Source organism: Rhincodon typus, chromosome 3 (genome assembly GCF_021869965.1).
Source record: "Rhincodon typus isolate 14 chromosome 3, sRhiTyp1.1, whole genome shotgun sequence".
Lineage (NCBI taxonomy): Eukaryota > Metazoa > Chordata > Chondrichthyes > Orectolobiformes > Rhincodontidae > Rhincodon > Rhincodon typus.
This window is the reverse complement of record NC_063334.1, coordinates 72,049,050-72,070,233: the sequence shown is the minus strand read 5'-3', so window position 1 is coordinate 72,070,233 and position 21,184 is coordinate 72,049,050. Positions and strand designations below refer to the sequence as shown.

Here is a 21,184-nt window from a genome sequence, read left to right as displayed (position 1 = left end):
TGATGTTGGAGACTGCATTAAACTTCACTAAACCTGATTGGTGTGCGGTATTGGATTGGGATAAAGCACAACAGCTTAGGACCTATTTCCGTTGGTCTTCCATGGTCTTAGTAACAATGGGGTTCACCTGAAGCTTATCGGCTCTCTGGATACCTTTCTTGACTAATGTAACTTCATGGAATCCCTACAGTGTGGAAACAGGCCGTTTGGCCCAACAAGTCCACACCGCCCATCCAAAGTGCATCCCATCTAGATCCATTCCCCATATCTAACCCACCTAACCTAAACATCCCTGGACACTATGGGCTATTTAGCATGGCAAATTCACCTAGCCTGCACATCTTTGGACTGTGGGAGGATACCGGAGCACCCAGAGGAAACCCATGCAGACACGGGGAGAATGTGCAAATTCCACACAGACAGTCGCCCAAGGGCAGAATTGAACCCATGTCCCTGGCACTGTGAGGCAGCAGTGCTAACCACTGAGCCACCGTACGCAATTGTTAACTTACAGCAAACTGTGTCTTGTTTAAAAAAACAGTGTCTTATTGTTAAGAGTCACTTGGTGACTGCAAACCACCCCAATCACAATCTGGTCATGGTTGCCATCCCACACATGGTGATGATTGCTGTAGGTTGGAATTCGATTCACCTGTACCATACAACAAGGTAATAATGGTGAGAATTCCAGTGGATCAAGATCTGAGAATTCCAATGAATCCAAGAGCAGTACTGGATGTTTACAGCTTTAAAAACTTCACTGCTTTCAGAGCTATTCATAGGAAGCGAGGAAGCAAAGAGTCTTTGGAGCTCCATAAGTAAAGGCAAAGGTCCCTGTTGGATAAGAGGAAATCTTCAAATTAACAATTCAGAACAGGCTGAGAAGTCTACAAGTTAAAAAGAAACACACACAACTCATAACAAGTATTCTCACAGTAGTAAGCAAACAGCATGAGGCATAGCTACAGTTAGAATATTGAAATCCATATAAGTAATTTAAACTGTGGTTGCAACATTGTTAATGTTACAAAATATAAACGCCTAAACAAGCAATGTCTAGCAGGAAAAAATAGTAAAAAGACTATTGAAGCCATGATAACAGTGGGATATCCATAATTTAGATGATGATTTAGGCGGCAGTAGATTATTAAGAATGAAGGCTCTAATCTTGCTTTGAGAAAGTTGTGGGAAAGGATGGGGACTGCTTAGTCAGCCTTGAGAGGCCATAAAACCATCCACTTTTCCATGATAAGGTGGAAAACCACCATTTTGTTGACAGAGATAGGAACCCTCAATTTGGACCATAAAATTGCAGGCAAACCCAAAATAAGCAGTACTGAGACACCATATTGCTATATTACAAAATGTAAAGTTTTAAAAGAAGGACCAGCAAAGAGATAATGCAATATGGATAGACTGTACTATTGAACGCGTTCAAAGAGAATAACGTTACCTGAATAAATAATCACATTAGGAAACAATGGCAGGAAAAATAATGCTAAAATTTTTGAGATGAACCAAATAGAACACAGTTGCATATCTTGGAGAAAACAATTCCAAAGGTATAGAGTTGCTTCCAAGCTACACACTAAATCACAACTTAACAAGGTAATATACTATGATATTCAACAGAGCCTACAGCTTATAGTTCATCAAAACATAAAAGAAGGTACAGATAACGTTGAAGTTCTAAAAGCTTTGGCCAATTTAATCTGAGAACAATTCAAATCCTTGAAAGAGACAAGATTTAACAGAAGAGTTCAGCAACCATGTATAATTCTAATGATCTCAACAGATTAGTGAAAACTGTGACAATGGAATTTTGAAATCTGAATTCATTTGAGACAGTTTTTGTTGGATTTATTACAGTCCAAGAATGACTTAGAGAAAGCTATTCCCTTTTGGTTCCTAGTCAACCCTATTCCTACTTTTATTACCCCTTTACTACTTACATATCTATATAAGATTTTGGAATTCCCTTTTATGTTAGCTACCAGTCACTTTTCATGCTCCTTCTTTTCTTCTCTTATTTGTTTCCTCACGACATCTCAAAAAAAAATCTATTTGCCACCTGGTTCTCAAAGGTATTTTTTGCTTGACACCTGTCATAAGCACATATTTCCTTTTCTATCGTAACCTTTACTTGTTTTGTTATCCAGGGAGCTAAGGATTTGTGTGCCCTACTTTTCCGTTTTGATGGAATATATATTGACTGTGCCCAAAATAACTTTTCTTCGAATGTAACCCATTGTTTCACTACTGCAAACATTTAATAGATTGCAGGAAAAGCAAGGGTCCCAAACAAACGTCCGGGGAATTCCAATACAAACCTTTCTCCAGCTTTAAAAATATCCATTGACCATAACTCTGTGTTTCTTACCACTCAGCCAATTTTGTATTCATGTTGCTACCGACTCTTGTATTCCATGACCTGTAACATTTTTCACAAGTGTTGTGTGACACTGTTCACATGCCTTCTGGAGGTTCATGTACACCATATCAACATTGTCATCCTCATCAAGCCTTTCTGTTACCTCCTCAAAAAATTCCAACAAGTTTGTCAAGCATGATTTCCATTTCATAAATCAATGCTAATTCTTCTGAATCAACCCCTTTTTTTTCATGTGACTTTCACTCAATTTTGAATAATTGTTTCTAGAAGCTTCCCCAGCACTATATTAAACAGACTGCTCTGTAATTGCTCGGCTTATCCTTACAACCTTTCTTAAACAAGGCTGTAATGATTGCAATTCTCCAGTCTTTTGGTACCTTCCCTGAGTCTGGAGAAAACTGAAAGTTAATAGCTAGTAGTGCCTCTACAGTTTCCACTCTCACTTCCTTCAATATCTTTGGTTGCATCTCGTCTGGTTCTCGTGCTTTGTCAACTTTAAGTTCCAACTGCCTATCCAACACTTCTTCCTTAGCAATTTTGAACGCTTCTAGTGACAGTTTCCTCCTCTGTCACACTCCTACCCTATTAAAATTGATATTCCCACAATTAATTATTCTTCCTCTTGATTGGTCATTCTCCTTTTCTACAGTAATCCTAAACCTTACACTGCAATGATCGCTGTCACTTGATCTACTTAGTCCACCCCATTTCCAAGAACCTAGTCTAGCAATACTTTCTTTCTCCTTGTACTGGAAACATACTGCTGTAGAAAGTACTCCTGAACACATTGTAGGAACTCTTGTCTCTCTCTGCCCTTTGAACTGCTACCAAAGTAGGTATAGAACAATAAATAAAGAGGGAAAGGAAAATCTAGACACAGAAGGAGAGAAAGGCACAGTGGAAAAATAACATTTACTTTTGCTATTTTCAAATCTCCAAAATAATTAAGACTTGCCAACTGATACTTCATACTTACAACAGTTAATTTTCCATGCTAGAGAGGTTAATTTTCACTGAACACTGAACACTTATCAGATCATGAAAATAATACTTCAACTGAAATAAATGAGACTTACCCTTTTGTGAAAAGTTTAGTTTGTACTCACCACCCAAATCTAACAGCTGCATGTCAGTCAGTCTGTATATTTCTATAATAAACTAAACAGTGTGATACTGTTACTGTGAAGCTGACAGCAAAGCTGCTCATCTCCCATAGAAACTTTTATTTCAGTTGTGCATCCACCTTTATCTGAAGTTGTTTCACTTGAAAGTAAATGAAGTAAATGGTAAGTGCCAATCACCTCACTGTTGTTTTGCCTGCAACTTATAAAACACTAGAAAGTACTTTTTTTATTGTCCAGCATAAATGCAACAAATAGGTTGTTATTCAATTTTTCACACTTTGATCTCCTGCTAGATTTCAAATCAACAATTGTTTATAGATTGCAGCAATAGATAAATCTCCTTTCCCACTCATGCTGGTCTTTAAACATAATGCATTTGATGACTTTTCTACAGTAATAACTACTTTTACGTGCTTTGAGTCATTCTGCATTGATGCACAGCAAAGAGCATCAAGACTTTATGAGTGCTTCTGGGCTGCAGGCAAGCAATGTGAGAGCACTTTATTTTTATCGACAACATGAAGAGCCCCAGGTGTCTTCTTATAATCATTTATTCTTTAATAAAAATGTGTTGTGCTAGAATTGTTTTACAATATTTTTTCAATCAGTCCTACATCTAGATATTACAGATAAGAGAGAATTCTGCTGCAGTCAGTCCTTCCACCAGTGCTGACAGAAGCACAGAGTTGGAGTTTTGTCTTTACCGTTTGGATGGTAGATACCACATAGGTCAAGTGCAAAGTCCAAAATCAGGTGGACTCCACTGTGAATATGCAGTCCCTCAATCTGCGACTGCTGAGAAATGCTGAATGACCAGAAGGTCTCTTTGAAATTTCACATCCATTTAGACTCAGTCTAACAAATTTGCCTTGCTAGACTTGGTGAGAACAAATGTTTCAAAACTTTTTCATCTTTTTCTGAACTGGAGCTGCCTTTCCTTTGTACTGTCTTCAGGCGACTAACGGCCAGGGGTTGAGATGAATTTGCATTTGTTAGTTCATATCATGTATAAATATGTACGTATTCTATCAAAATATATTTTGATAGACCCTTTTTGTAATTATCAAGGGGAAAGCCATGGAAAGTAAAATATTTTCTATATCTTGTAACAAGCACTCTAAAGTCAGGTATATTGTGGTCTAAATGCACTCTATGCTCAGACTCATCAATCACCACTTTAGGAAATTTTTTTCCAATTTCCTGCATTCATTTCTATTTGATTTACTTGGGTGAGCTGAATAAAATTGTTATTGTTATGCCAATCATACTGAATTGTGGGTAGTTTTGTTTTGTGAGTTCAGAAGGTGGAATTTAATGCTCTTACTCCATGGCAAGTTTGGTGACTGGGTGCATTTAATCAGGCAGGTGGGTGGCAGTCAGTACCTTCCTACTTCCACCCTGGATGGGCACATGGATTGACCTTTTCACTCTACAGCCTACTGAGGCTGTCAAGTGGGCCTGAGGCCTCAGCCTACCACTGTTTACATTAACCCAGAGGCAGGCTGGGAGGCTCACTGAAGTAACTCCACAGAGGCCAGTATCCTGTCACCAAGTCACATGGAAAATACTTAACACTGATCCAGCATCCTCAGAGCTAGCTCTCAGAGTGAGCAGAACCTCTGACACTCCTGTTCTTATTTGTCAGCCAGAGCTCCCTGATTTGACAATATTAACAGCCCCAATCAGAGAACACATATTCTATGGGGTCCACCTGGCTGACCTTGTTATAATCACTACATCCCTCCCCCTCTGAGTCTGAGGATATAGACTGGTTCTTTTCTTTTCTTGTAGCTCCTCCTGGGGCATTTTGGCACCAGGTCAAGTGCCTCTCATTCTACCTGTGGTATTGGCAGTGAGTAACGTGCCTCTTACTTTCAGAACAAATCTCGGAAGAAATTCATTCTCTTCTTCAGGTGACAAACATGTTGAGGCTGTGTCCATATTAGATTCCGAGGAATCTTCAACACTTGATGGAGATGGAGAACCCATGGGTTCTGGAATAGCCAGATCGGCAGTTGAGGAGTGGTGCACATATTGTTCCCACACAGTTTGTGGGTTTGCAGCTTTCGTATGGTCCTCGTGTTTGTTCACAATTGTTACACCGAACTTTATACATCACACAACCTGACCTTGCATTGACCATGTCTCTTACCTATGCAGGACCATTCCCATGGTACCTACATCTAACTTCACCCCCTGAAGTAAACTGAGGAAGGGTCATTTGACCCGAAACGTTAGCTCGGATTTCTCTCCACAGATGCTGCCAGTCCTGCTGAGCTTTTCCAGCAATTTCTATTTTTGCCTCTGACCATTTAACCAGACATTTATTTTGATTGGTTCTGATTTGGATGTTTTTGGATGATTTGGAGAAATATAACTGTTTCAAAGCGCATGTGGGTCGACTTTCCGGGGTGTGCACTTTTCTGGATACCGGCCTATGAGTTCCGTTACTCATTAGGTCTAGTGGGACTCATTTGCTATCTTGACTTCACTAACCACTAGTGACTAAAATTGGTTGCCGGCCTGGGTCCTGAAGAAAGTTTTAACCATTTGGCTAAGGCTAGGCTTTGTTTTGAGATTTTGCTGTGGCCTGATCTAAAATCCTTCTGTTCAGGATATGTCCTGAGTAAGGCTATGCACTGGCCTGCCCTCAAGTGGTGTTCCCCAAGCTCAGTTGGACTGGCGAGGGTATCCACTTCCAATGGAATATCCTAGAAGTCATATGCTCTGCTTGCTGCATTTTCCAATGATAAAGCCGGTTGTAGTGCCTGTTAGAAGTCCAGCTGGGCCTCAGCCAGCAGGAGCTTTTGCATGGTTACATCATTAATCCCATATACCAAATGGTCTCTCAGCATCACATTAAGGGTTAAACCAAAGTCACGTGCCTTTACCAGTCATCTTAACTTCATCAAAAATCCTGATACAGATTCCCCCGGTTCTTGAATTATGCTGTAAAATCGATAATGTGTCAGAATTACACAAGGCTTGAGGTTGTAATATTCCTTAACTAAATCCATAAATTCTTGTAAGGCTTTAGTATTGATGCCTCATGTAATGTTAGGCTCCTAATAATCAAAAAAGCTGTGGTCCACAAGCTGTTAGGAGAATTGCTCATTGCTTTTCGTCTGCCGCAATGTAATTTTCCTGGAAAAGAAATGCATTCTTTGCACATACTGGGCCCAGTCTTCAATGGCAGGATTGAACGGGCCAAACTTCCCAAGTAATGTCATGATGCCAGAAATGCTTACCCCGACTCAAAAATGACTGCTGCAAGCGAATTTCTTCAGGAGTGTGCTTTTCTCTTGTCGCCATTGAAATAACTCCACAGAGACCGGTATCCCATCCCCAAGCCATCCTTTATTAACACGTGAACAGTCCTTGAGACTGGTTCGGCTTCATCAGAGCCAGCTCTCAGAGTGTCAGAATGTCTGACACTCCTGTTCTTATCTGTCAGCCAGCGCTCCCTGATTGGACCAGGCTAACAGCCCTGATCAGGGAACTTATATCCAAGAGGTTCACCTGGCTGACCTTGTTACACTCAACAGGCTGCCAGCACGGCCAGCAAATCTGTGTAGGGTTTCTTGCCAGTACTTTGTCATTCAAAGACTCTCAGTGCCTGATTGAGGGTCCCAGCATCGAGAAGTGGGAGCGTTAGCAAAGAGACACCTCCTTCCTCTCGCTGCCAACCCTACCCATCTCCCTGTGATTTTGCAAACACCAATGCCATAATTTCCCCAAGGCCTGAGATCCAGCAATGGTACTAGGCTTGACTGAGTGTCGTGCCGATAGCAGGCTCCAAATACGCAGTGACACTAATTGGTTTGGTTGCCATTACCAGTGTAGCTGGAGGTCCAGAAGGAAAATCTATGTCTCCAAGCCTGGGATCTCTTCAGGATGGGATTGCCAAGTGGTGGGTAAGGGGGTGATGGCTTTTTACTTTGGATGAGGCAGAGGGTAGGTGCAAGGAGGACCAACTGAGTTGGTGGGTGGGGGGAGGAATAGGAGGAAGGAGACACCCCATTTCACCGATCTGCAACTTCCAGGGTTACAACTACCGGGCTACACAATAGTGCAGGCATGTCCTGCCACCTGTTAAAATCAAAACAACGATGGGATAGGGCCCTTCACTGGGCTTTAATTAAGTGGCACATCCTGAACCTTCCCCACTGCCCATCAAATTGTGAGTGGTACGGGCCAGCCTGTTGCTGATGACACATGACTGTATTATGCATGTTGCCAATCTTTTTTTCCCTCCTGCAATAAGCCTGTAAAATTCAGCCCATAGTTACTGGATAAAAGGCCGAAAATCCCCATTTACTCTGTTTTTACCTGTTGAACAGAGAAGGTGCTTATCATCCCAACCAGGATTCAATCCCATCTGTGAGAGAGCAAAGACACAAAGGAGGTCTTTTTCCTAGGGTAGTGGAGTTCAAAACTAGAGGGCATAGGTTTAAGGTGAGAGAGGAAAGATGTAAAAAAGGACCTCAGGGGGTAACTTTTTCACGCAGAGGGTGGTGCGTGTACGGAATGAGCTGCAAGAGGAGGTGGTGGAAGCGGGTACAATAACAACATTTAAAAGGCACCTGGATGGGTACTTGAATGGGAAGAGTTGAGAGGGATATGGGCTAAATGCTGGCAAATGGGATTAGATCAGATTGGGCCGTCTGATCAGCATGAGCGAGTTGGACCAAAGGGTCTGTTTCCATGTGACTCTATGACTGCTCCAACCTATCAAAACCATCCTAACCTGCAAATATTGAAGTTTTCAACTAACATAGTGTTTCAAAATATTAATATTTTTCCATTCTTTTCACACTCAGGGAGCTGGCTGCACTGCTTTAGTTGTGGCTGTAGTTGCTAGGAAGCTGGAACTTACCAAAGCAGAAAAACATGTTCATAATTTTATGATGGACACACAACTGTCTAAGCGAGTAAGTATATCTTTTTCAAATGTAAATAAAATTAGGACAGGGTGATGGTATTTTCTTTAATAGAATATTTCCTGGATATTCAAGACAGTATCCTTTTCTAAATGGGGAAAAAATCAATTTAAAAGTATCATTGTTTAGGCTTCAATGATGTTTTTATTTTGACAGTAACTGCATTAGAATTCCACTGATACATTGTGGAACCAATTTCTGCCATGCTTCAAGTCTTTGCTCAATTTAAATGGTATACAGGTAGTCTGACTGCAAGGACAAATATTGTGGATGATGATGATGATGTGCCAAGTACCAGAAAATTCTTGTCAGGAAATAAAAAATAGGTTTTAGTCCATTTGAAGCAAAGCTACATTTTACAGCATATACTACTTTATCTGTAGCTGAGGACTTCTTAAAATTCCAGTCAATAAATTTAAAACAGCAAGATTGCATATTTAGAATTCCAGTGTAAAATTCTGCCTAAAAAGTGCTGAAGAGAATATTATCTTGAAGCTATACTGCAATAATTTTTGCCTTCCATATTTTGTTTTACTTCCTATTGCTATGTACAATTGATTATTGTACTCACAACCCAAACAGCAGCTGCCCCAAACTGCCTCCACTGACCATCTCACCATCATTAGCCATATCCTCACCATCTCCCGACACCTAAATGATCCTCTCTAAGCCTTCAATTTACCTCACCAAGACTTTCAATCCCACACTTCCATCAAAGTTTCTGCCCATTTTGCCCAACTTCCAGGCCTCAAATCTTCCCAAACCAGGGCCTTGTATTCCACCAGTAACACCTCTGTCATGCCACCCCCAACCTAGAATCAGTACACTCCCAATCCACACCCGGGCCTGTGACCTCTTCTCAAGCACTGTATTGCTGACCAGAAGATAAGTCTGTCTGTCCTAGGAGGGGAGTCATTGATATTACTTGTAGGCTGAGGAGTTAAACCATTACATCATGAGGGAACCCAAGCTCTAGATTCCCCATGAGCTGCCAATGGATCAAACAGTTCCTCCTCCCTGTTAGTGTTGGATCTTGTTGTAAACCATTGATTCAGATGCTGTTTGAATTAAAGTAACGTTTGATTAAAGAATGATGTTTCACCAATTTGCTTTGGAGTCTTGTCTATATTTTAAATTCATGTTGCGCCAAATTGGCTTGTAAGTTGACTCTAAGTTGTTTGTGTACAGGTAAAAAATGCAGCTGCCAATGTTCTCAGGGAAACATGGTTAATATATAAAAACACAAAATTAGTTAAAAAGATAGACCACGCAAAAGTGAGGAAACATCAACGCAAATTCTTACAAGCCATCCATCAGTGAGTATGGCTCCTATTTTTGTTAAGCTTTTGGTTTCTCAAATAGCAGGATAAAATTCCTATTATAATTAACTTTAGTAACAATGAAGTAAGAGGATTAAATGGCCTTACATCACGGTATACTTATGTCAAGTGTTTGGAAATATTGGCAATTGTTAATGTCACCAATCCTTAGAGTGTGTCTGTTTTTTTTAAAGAAAAATGGTGTTTGTCTTCAGATAATTGTTATGTCATGTTTGAGTTCTAAAAATCCAATTGATGTGTTAGGGCTGCCACTTGTATTTTTAGTTCTCGATATTTCTTATTATCTGGACTTTTGATAATTCAGAATTTAATCTCAGGAGTAATTCTCTGATTGTGCACTCCCAATGGGGAGCTATATCAATAGTGAACACAAATCAGAACTGGGTATCATAGCTTTGACTTCAGTTCTGCTTTTTCCCCACAACCCCAACAAGATGTAAACAAACATTTCAAAACCTTTCTACCTAGTCCCTTTTTGTGCAATTCAGTAGTAACTAATACTGTTCAATATTCCTGCTAATTTGTAGAAGAAATGATGCATCTGTTTTTCAGTTTATTGTGTTGGGTTGATTTATTTCAGTCTGCCTTTTTGACTCTTCGAATTATATGGTAACATTTTGAGAGAGTTTCTAAAGATAGTACAAAATTATAAGTTTTGGTATCTTTACTACTGAACCAATCTGAGTAAAATGTGTGTTAATTTTACTATTAGAATTGTGTTCCAAATTTAAAAATTTCTTTATTTCATCATATTACTTTGGAGGACTTGTGTGATCAAACACAATTCTTTCACTAAAACCTTTTTTTTCGAAGGGTTAAATTAAATGAAAGGTGTTTGTTTGTACCCCAGTCTGTTCCAATATGAAACTACTGTGTTAAATTGATATTATTTTATGCTTTGTTTTCTGGTGTGCCTTATTTTATATTTACTTTCTTTTTGTTTGTCTTTTTTATTTCTACAAAATGAAACTAGAGCTCGAAAGTAAGTTGTATATGTTGTATTCCAAAGATTTTTCAAATATATATGCATGCAAGAAAGAGGTATTATCATTGTGAATCCAATGGTTTGACCACTCCCATGGAAACCTGATCAGAAATCATGATCTAATCTGTGATAAGTGAAATTCAGTTGGAGTGAAGAAGCAGTAAAATGGCTGTATTAAAAAGCTAAAAGAGATACAGCTTTACGCTAATCCTGTTGCTGTTTCATGTATTTTGCTCTTGTAGCTAAACCTGCCCATGAAAAATCTATTGTAAAAAATGAATAAATTTGCAAAAAGATAAAATAATATGTTAGCATTATTGCATAAATTACACTAACAGCTACAAAACAATGAATCATCATTCAATACTGCTAGTTAGCATTACCTGATACAATTTGAATTATTGCACTCAAACGGACCTGGAGTTCCCTGTAACACTTCTAATTTAAAATTTTAAGAAGAAAAATAAAAACAGTGTAAATGATATCAAGTTTAGAAAATGTGGGGAGTTTCAGAATGCAGAAAGAATAACTAGATACCAAATACCCTATTGCAATAGGGACTTTACTGGATTTGATCACAGTAGGTACATACTTCTATATCCAAGTATCAATTCTCCTAGGAACTAATGAATAGTTCCAATCTTCTGACAACACTTCTGTTCTACTTATTCCATTCAAAACTGAATATTTCAGAAAGAAGTTCATTTGTCTGTTCTCTAATATTATTGCCTTCAGTCTTCAAAATGCGGTGGTATCAGATCTCTTGCATTGTCATGTCATGTTAAAGAATAATCCAAAATTAAGTTTAAAGCAAAATTTAACAATTCTTGTCAAAAAGGCAAAAAATGCACGTTTTGGAGTCATGTGACTGTTCACTATTAAGGACAATTGCATTTTAATTAATTCAATGGTTAATATGCTATTGTACAGTAATTTGATGCTTAAAAGGGCCAAATTTCCTCTGGTTTCTGTGTGGGCTATTATCTGAGCATAAAGAACTTGGGAAAATGTCTGGAGACCTACATGTTCATTTATACTTCCAGGGTTTGAACCTGGACAGTTATAGACTAGGTAATAAGGCGAGACTGAGGTCTCTGTGCCTGCCTCTTATCTTCCTAGCTCTTTACTCAACAGAAACCCAAACATGGTGGCATTTTCAAAGACTTGTGCTTTCAGAGCTGTGGTGACAATAAACATTTCTCACAAAACCTTCAATTGTCCTGTGGAGTCTTCCCGTGCTGGTGTGTTGTCAGGGCAATTAAGATAACCTGAATTTGCCAATCTGTGTAAGTTCATGTCCTGTGAAGTGGGGTACACTTTGTGTGCATGTGGCCTTTTTGCATTTGGCAAAAAGAACATTGGTCTGAGAGTCCTGAGCAGCAAGGCTATACTCATTATGGGAGGGAGGCTGCTTCGAATATGCCTGTTGCAGAATTTATCACTTCGTTTGTGGGTTCCTGTCATCACTGATGTTTCTGAAACATGACAGTGAGTCACCTGTTATGAAAAATGAAAGCATTTCTACAGGGTAAGAAGTTGTGTTGCTCTGAAGGAATGTATAGTGCTCCTACCATGGTGAACTAGCAAACTCCCTTGCTGCATCTTACCAAAGTCACCTCTTATATATGTACCCCAATGTTATCTCTCACACCCAATTTCCCCTCTATCTTACGACACACTATACCCAGACCAATTCACCACTCTGTGAATGTCAATTGTTTCATGACATTGTTGGCATATGTTTTAATTGGACAAACTCACCGAAAGGTCAGCAACTTGACTTTCGTTCCTTTGGGTATATGAAAAGAAAGGCGTGAAAATTACATGAGGCTGCCTCCCTCATCCAATCTATTGGGCAGCCTTGCACTCTACTCATGCACTTCCGTGTCAAACTATTTCTGACGGAGGCAAAGTCCAAATTGAGCAGTAGAGTACCTGAGAAAAATTCTTAGGGAAGAGTCTCATAGCAGTCTAAGTGATGTGGGCTGTGGCGAGATAAGTGGCAGAATTGGCTGACAAACACTCTGAAGCTATTCTCAACACTAAGAGGAACTTGTGCCATCTTTTATGCTTTCTACAAGTGTGGTGTAGCGAGATTCTCAGTTGGCACCGCTTAGGTGCCAATTGACAGTCAGTATTGATTTTCAACTCTTTGTGAACAGCCTAACTCACCTCATTAATTCTCCCATTCTACCAAAGTCACCAAACAAGCTGAACCACCAGAAAAGCTCAACAACGAAACCACAGCCAGCATTTAGTGGCTTCAACTTGCAACGTTGGGAACTGGACACCAACATCTCAGGGCATTCTCCATGGGCACCAACCACATGTACTCTTCATCCACGGACAGGCATCTAACATGTACCAACCTCTAACAGCCCTCGTGGCACATCTGTATTCCATTTGCAGGATACTGTCAGGATCTTCTTCTCATAAGGAGTGAGAATCTGAATGAAGGGTACACACCATTGCCTGCCTTAACTCTTTCTGTCTTACTCTGAGCTGTTTTCCCCCTGGAAAGAGACAGGCAGGTATTAGGGCAGATAAAAGTATGGGATACAACCACTATGTTTGGTACAGGTAGGGAGTTGTCCTGAGCGAATGAGTAGGCAGCACAGAGAGCATGCAAGATGAGTGAGGTCAGGGGATGGGGTATGTGAGAACAAATGGGGAAAGTGTTACAGGCAGTAGTGAGGGAGGTAGAACATGGCCCTCAGTCGAAGGTGGATACCGTAGCAGAAATCGAAAGAGTGTGAGGTATCAGAAAGAAGATTATGGCACTTACCCTGGCAGAGTGGAGAAGGTCGTTGAAGTTCTTCCTACAGTGTTCAGCATTCCTGCAGATGGCTGAGACCAAGTGGTTGTGGTCTGGTGTCATGGCCTCCATGGCTGTTCCTGGGGAAAGAGGAAGTTCTCTCTCCTCACCACTCCACCCAACTGGACTTCCAGGTCTGTGCCTGCAAAACAGGGCACCGATTTCTCTCTATCTGCCGTTTCTGGGACAAATGTCAGGACCCATGCAAGGCAATGATTGCCCAGGTTATAATGGTCTTTTAAAGATGGTGTGGTTGCCAGGGATGCTGGTGAATTCTGGGATATCCACTAAGGGATGAGTTGTTTTGGGAATAGTGCGTGGTAATGTGGGGTGGAAATCAAATGTTAGAGATAACATGCGGTAGGTAATTAAGAGGAGAGTTTGGTAACATACAGTGAGAAAATCTGTCAGATCTCATGGTAATAAACCATCCAAAAAAACTGGATGCCACTTAGACTTAGGCAAATAAAGTAAGATTGAGCACAAATCATCCCATATTTTGGCTAAGACTAAGTTTCTCTCCAGGGGTCCTAGTGAGTTTTCTTGCGTAGTTGTCCCACACTGGCTCTATCAAATACCTACCGTATCCCTATGACATCCATCTCAATTGATGTTAGCGCAATTCTCCAATTGGCCATAGTCAGAAGTACTCGCCACGGTCATGATATCCTGGGACCCCTTGTGCTGACACCATTTTTAGAAAGCCATTATGCACCCAGTTAAACATTGTCAGCCCAGAATTATGATCATAGAATCATAGAATCCCTACAGTGTGGTTACAGGCCATTCGGCCCAACAAGTCCACACCGACCCATCCCCCTATAACCCACCTAATCGACACATCCATGAACACTATGGGCAATTTAGCATGGCCAATCCACCTAGCCTGCACATCTTTCGACTGTGGGAGGAAACCGGAGCACCCAGAGGAAACCCACGCAGACACGGGGAGAGTGTGCAAACTCCACACAGTCACCCAAGGGTGGAATCAAACCCGGGTCCCTGGTGTTGTGAGGCAGCAGTGCTAACCACTGAGCTACCATGCTGCCCTTATGGTTAAAGACCACAAGACCATTACCGTAAAACAAAGGTGCAGAAGCAGGCGATTCAACCGGCTGAGTCTGCTGCACCATTCAATAAAATCATGGCTGATCTGATAATCCTCTTTCTTGCCTTTTCCCTAACACCCTGATTCCCTTACTGATTAAATATCTCTGTTGTTTCAGCCTTGAACATACTGAACAACCCAGCCTTTACACCTGTCTTTGGTAAAGAATCCCACAGATTCACTACCCTATGGTCGAAGAAATTCCTCCTTATTTCTATCCTAAATGTGTGACCTCCTATTCTGAGATGATGCCCTCTGTCATAGAATTGTCCTCTGGAGGAATCAGCCTTTCTGCAGCTAGATTGTCAAGTCGCCAAAGAATCTTATATGTTTCAATGGTGTCCTCACATTCTTCTAAATTCTACTGAATTACTTACTCAACTTCATATGATAGTTTGCCAAAATCCAGGTAGCCTAGTGAACGTTCTCTAGACTGCCTCCAACACCAGTGAACCTTTCTTTAGATAACAGATCCAAAACTATTCACATTATTGCAGTTATGATCTAACTAGTGGTTTGTATAGTTTTAGTGAAACCTTCCTATTTTTAGAATGCATTCCCTTTGAAATAAAGGCCAACATTCCATTTGCCTTCCCTATTACCCACTGCACTTGGCTGCTAGCTGTTCGTGATTTGTGGACGAGGACTCCCAGATTCCTCTGTTCTTTAGCTTTCTGCACTCTTTCTCTATTTAAATATTATTCATCCCCTCTGTTCATCTCCTGCCAAAATGTGTAACCTCATATTTTCCCACATTATATTCCATCTGCTAAGTGTTTGCTCACTTGTTTAACTTGTCTATATTCCTCTGCAGACTCTTTGTGTTATCTTCATCACCTATTTTGTATCGTCCTCAAGCGTGGCTGTAGTACATTCACTTTCCTCATCCAAGTCATTAATACACATGGTAAATAATTCTGGCCCGATCACTGGTTCCAGTGGCACTCCTCTAGTTACAGGTTGCCATTCTGAAAATGCGTCCCCTATCCCAAAGGATTCTGGGAGCCCTGTCAGGAGGTCCATTATGCATGGCAGGTTGGTAGGACCATTTGCTGCAGTGTTCGGTGCTGCCTGGAGACTAGCAGCAGGATCTAAGGTGGCTTCATGGAGGTGCCTTCAGCAAAATGTCAATGGCTGCCATTATACCAAGAACTACATTTGAATTATGCAAAATGCTTGAAGTTGTTGCAGTGCCATCCTTCTGCTTGCAAAGACCTGAGCCCTGAGATTTAAATAAAAACCAAAAGAACTGCGGATGCTGTAAATCAGGAACAAAAACAAAGTTGCTGGAAAAGCTCAGCAGGTCTGGCAGCATCTGTGAAGGAGAAAACAGAGTTAACGTTTCGGGTCCGGTGACCCTTCCTCAGAACTGACAGTTGACAATGGCAGTTCTGAGGAAGGGTCACCAGACCCGAAACATTAACTCTGTTTTCTCCCTGAGATTTAATGCTGGCAACATAATAAAAGGCCTCACATGGTTCATAGTTCAGTCTTCACTCTGTAAAACCACCTTTGCTCACATATTTAGGCTTCTGACATAAAAGTGAAGGCCCATGCACCTATGAGCATTGGTAACAAGTTGTTTACTGCCCTCGATCTTACGTTGACTTTGCTTTGTCTTGGGCATATCTAGTGATTGGTGGTTGAGGATATGCCACCATAGAGTATAGGAAGCGTCCTGTCCTTAGGTAACAAGTTGGTTTATTGTATGATGGCAATAAGTACAACTACAAATGGTCAAGCATAATTCCTAGGACTTAGGGAGCTGGTACAGATATCTCTTCTTGTTGAAAGCTAAAATAGAACTCCCTGTCTCCATCCATAGATTGTGGGATATCAGTGGAATAGATGAACATGAGCATCAACCCCATCAGAACCATTACCTTCTATAATAGTACAAACAGAAAAATTGTGACTTCATTCTATATGGACCCCATTAAGTGATCTTAATGACTCCCCGGCATTGCTGAGCAGCTGCTGAAATGCCATTTCTGGGAAATGAGCACAGTGGTGGGAACATATCACAAAGCCAATGAGATGTGTGTTGACCGTACTTTTATCACGGTGGCTCAGTGGTTAGCACTGCTGCCTCACAGTGCCAGGGACCCGGGTTCGATTCCACCCTTGGGTGACTGTCTGTGTGGAGTTTGCACACTCTCCCCGTGTCTGCGTGGGTTTCCTCCGGGTGCTCTGGTTTCCTCCCATAGTCCAAAGATGTGCAGGCTAGGTGGATTGGCTATGCTAAATTGCCATAGTGTTCAGGGAGGTGTAGATTAGTGGGATCGGTCTGGGGGCGATACTCTGAGGGTCAGTGTGCACTTGTTGAGCCAAAGGCCATGCTTCCACACTGTAGGAATTCTATGAATTCTATGAATCATTCTTTCCCATCTAAACCTGTCTACTTGAGGCTGGTCCTGTAGAGTCTGTTCAGTCCATGTGGTCTTGATGCACTGATCAAGTGTGTGAAGACTGACTCATCAAATCAATGTAGAGGAATAAATATTTTGGTTCATTCTTTCCTTGGAATTCCAGTTTACCAGTCATTTATTCATATCACCAATGCTCATATTCCAGCATTGTTGATATTTTTAATGTTGGGTCCTTACATTTGAAGCCTTTGCTGCTTTTGTAGTTGATAAATTTTATATCATGAAGTATAGCAGTTTTTCAACAAAGGCTGTCAAGTTATTTCTGGTCATGACAAGAGTTGGTGTGTAAATCAAAAGATGCCTGTAACTTTCTTGGATGCTGTGCCATCTAGTGAAATATAGAAATTGGTAAAGAGAGAGTATTTATTTGGTAAGGATTTTCTGTCAGGATCCGAGAATCATTCAGTTCATTTTAATTTGTTGGTTTCAGTGGACTCCCAAGAACACGTGTACTGCAGACTGAAACTTTGTACAAAAACGATTAAACATTTCTTTGTCCTGTGCAATTAGCATGTAGATTATTTAGGCTCCCACACAGCCAATACCTTAAATGAATCAATTGTTGCTAATTGCTGGGATGAGTACTGATCTCTCACAATATTTCATTGAGGCTGAGTAGCCATGAGCCTTTTTCTGCTGTTCCATCGAGAAGTTTGTTTGCATGCCATGATCAATTAGATTGTCAGCAGTTAATGAAGTAGGGCTGTCGGTTTTATTGTTTGCATTTCAACTCTGAAATATGAAATTACGGATCAGTTTTTATCCTGTATGCCCAGTGAGGAAATTTTGGGTTGAGGTTCAGTTTTGGATTCGGGAACTTACCCTCCAATTTCAAGGCTGTTTATGATGGATTTTATTGGCATCTCTTGGGCTTTGAGAAAAGCACCTTCCCCAGCAAAGCAGAGCCTAAGGGATGAAGTCATAGTCTGATGGTTTTATTTGGACATGCATAGAATTTTACCAGTGAGCTAAGAAAGCCTCACACTCACAAACATTGTGACCTGAAGATGAAATTAAGTGTCTTTATCATCAAAGAGGAGCCAGAGCACTGTCCCTGGTGCAACAAAGATGCCTAGAACTCTTCTCTTTTCCTATTGATCCTGGTTGTTATTGCTCTCCCACCCTTCCTATCTTACAATCCTGAAGACCGTTTCCCTGGGTCTTTGGTTGTAGTCTGCCATTGGTGATTGATTACGCCAACTATTCCTGTTAACCTGGGTAGGAGATGCAAATGTGGTAGCTGAAACAGAGTGTAAACTTGAGAGTTTAGTGAATAAGAGAGAGTGAATCTTAAGGGGTAATCTGTTGTATAAAATCTACTATTGCTTTCTTCCTGGCATGACAAGGTTCAAACAAACTTACTGTTGGGAGTTCCACGATTTTAACCAAGCAACACTGAAGCAGTGGTGATATGTTTCCAAGGTGGGATAGTGAGTGGCTTAGAGAGGTACATGTAGGTGGTAGTGTTCCCGTGTATATGCTACCTTTGTTCTTCTAGAGTTTGTGAGTTTAAAAAGTGCTAAAGAGCCTTGGTCAATTTCTGCAATGCAGAAATGATAGGATGTGACCGTAATATCTTGAAGGAATTTGTGTTGGGTATCAATCATTCGTTGTATTCATTAACAACTTAGTTGATAGGATAGAACATCGTGCATCTAAATTCACTAGTGTCACAAACATAGGTAATATTGCAAACTGCATAGATGGAATCATACAATTAGAAAGAAATATTGGTAGATGAAATGATTGGTAAAAATTTTTGCAAATGGTTTTCAGAATTGGTGAATGTGAGGTTATTCACTTTAGTCCTAAAAAGGTTAGAACAGTATGCTTTTCAACTAGTGAAAACCTAGAAATGGTTTGGTTACAAATAGACTTTGGATCCAAGTGCAGCTATAGAAAATAATCAAAAAGCCTATTGGAATTGATTTTTATTCGCTCAGGTGTGTGAGCATCACTCACTGGGCCAACATTATTGCTCTTCCAGAGTTGCCCTTGCAAAGGTGGAAGTAAGTTGCCTTTTTGAACAGCTACAATCTATTTGGTACAGGTAGCCTACAATGTCATGAGGAAGGGGTTTCCAGGATTTTGACACAACAAAGGAACAACAATATATTTCCAAGTTATGTTGGTGAGTGACTTGGAGGGGAAATTGGTCCTTATAGCTAGAGATGTTGAATACAAAGGAGTAGAAGTTGTGCTTTTTCTATATGAAGCTCTGGTAAAGTCACAACTAAAGTTGTGTGAGTGTGGAGTAAAGGATTAATAGCATGAGTTGAAAACATGATGATGCAATGATGATGTAAGATCACATGACTAGAACAGAATCATGGAGGAGACATTTTGAGCTTATGTCAATTAATGACTGTGTAAATAGATAGTCTGTACATGAAAGGTTCTTGTTAAAATGTGGATAGACCACTACAGAATTATTTGAGATGTGAAACACCTGACCTGAAGAGAGAACAAGGTGTAACACTGAAAACTAAGGTTAGTGAAGAAGAAGCCAGAAGCAGCAAGTACTGAAGGAAACATTTGAAAGGTGGAGATCAACAGAAATGCTTCAATAGTAGATCAAAAGAAAAAAAAAATCAACTCACCAGGAAGTAATCATGCAACTTGGGGAGCAGGATCAGAGTTCAAAACAACAGCAGTGCTGGGGAGGTGATAGAATCAGTAGGCTATCGCTGGTACTCAGAGACCTAGGTTTGAACCCACAATGGCAGATGAGGGACTTGAAATTCAATAAAAACAAAATCCATAATTAAATACTCTAATGATGTCTATAAAGACAGTGTTGATTGTTGGGAAAGCCAATCTGGTTCACCAATGTCTTTTAGGAAAGGAAGCTGCGATCCCTACCTGGTCTGGCCTACATGTGTCTCCACACCCACAGCAATGTGGTTTACTCTTAACTACCCTATGAGCAATAAATGCTCATCTAGCCAGTAACACCCACATCCAATGAAAGATTTTTTTTTTAAATTCAGGGGTCCATGGAACCATGGAATTATTATTATCACTTTAGAGCTGTTTCTGAATGCCAGTGGTCAACTACAAGCCCAGACAGAGATGTTTGCCCAGGTATCAACCAGTCTCAGGGTTGAACAAAAAAATTAGCACAGTCAGCTCACACTCTGCTCTATACAATCAGGACTAGCACTTGTGATGTATTGACCAGACAAGGAGTAGACCATAACATGTAGGAGCAGAAGCAGGCTATTCAACCCATTGTGTCTGCTCCACCATGCAATGAGATCATGGCTGATCTGATAATCTTTAACTCCACTTTCCCGTCTCTTCCTCATAACCCTTGATTCCCTTACTACTTAAAATCTCTGTTTAGCTCAGCCTTGAATATATTTAATGATCCAACCTCTACAACCCTCTCTGGTAATAAATTCCACAAATTCATTACCATCTGAGAGAAAAGAATCCTTTTCGTTTCTGATTCAAAGGGGTGACCCCTTATTTTGAGATTATGCCGTCTGGTCCTAGACTCTCCTAGAAAGGGTGAGCAATCTCACAGTGTCCACTCTGTGAAGTCCCCTAAGAATCTTAAATTTTTCCATAAGAATGCCTCGAATTATTCTAGACTTCAATGAGTATAGGCCCAACTCACTCAACCTTTCCTCATAAGAAAATCCATCCAAACCTGAAATCAATCTAGTGATCCTTCTCTAGACTGTCTCCCAAAGCCAGTTTATCTTTCTTTAGATAAGGGAACCAGAACTGTCCACATATTACAAGTGTGGTCTGACAAGTGCCTCATATGGTTTAGCATAATATCCCTATTATTAGACTTCATGTCCTTTAAGTAAAGGCCAACAGTCAATTTGCCTTCCTACTGTCTGCTGAACTTGGTGCTAGCTTTTTATAATTCATGCATGAGGACACCAAATACGTCTGTGCTACAGCTTTCCGCTGTCTTCTTCCATTTAAGTATTGAGCTCTTCTGTACTTCCTGCCAAAGTGCATAACCTCACATTTTTCTCAACATTATAGTCCATCTGCCAAGTTTTTGCTCGCTTGCTTAACCTATCTCTGTCCC

At 40.5% G+C, this 21,184-nt stretch overlaps 1 protein-coding gene across 1 annotated transcript in view; it reads left to right on the top strand.

The window, feature by feature from the left end:
• The first annotated feature begins 675 nt into the window (after positions 1-675).
• LOC109913122 (small conductance calcium-activated potassium channel protein 2-like) overlaps positions 676-21,184 on the top strand; it is a 53,446-nt gene continuing 32,937 nt past the window's right edge. The window contains exons 1-4 of the mRNA XM_048593644.1: positions 676-818; positions 5,308-5,368; positions 8,337-8,447; positions 9,645-9,772. Coding sequence (XP_048449601.1) covers positions 676-818; positions 5,308-5,368; positions 8,337-8,447; positions 9,645-9,772 — 443 coding nt within the window. The remainder of the gene's footprint in view (positions 819-5,307; positions 5,369-8,336; positions 8,448-9,644; positions 9,773-21,184) is intronic.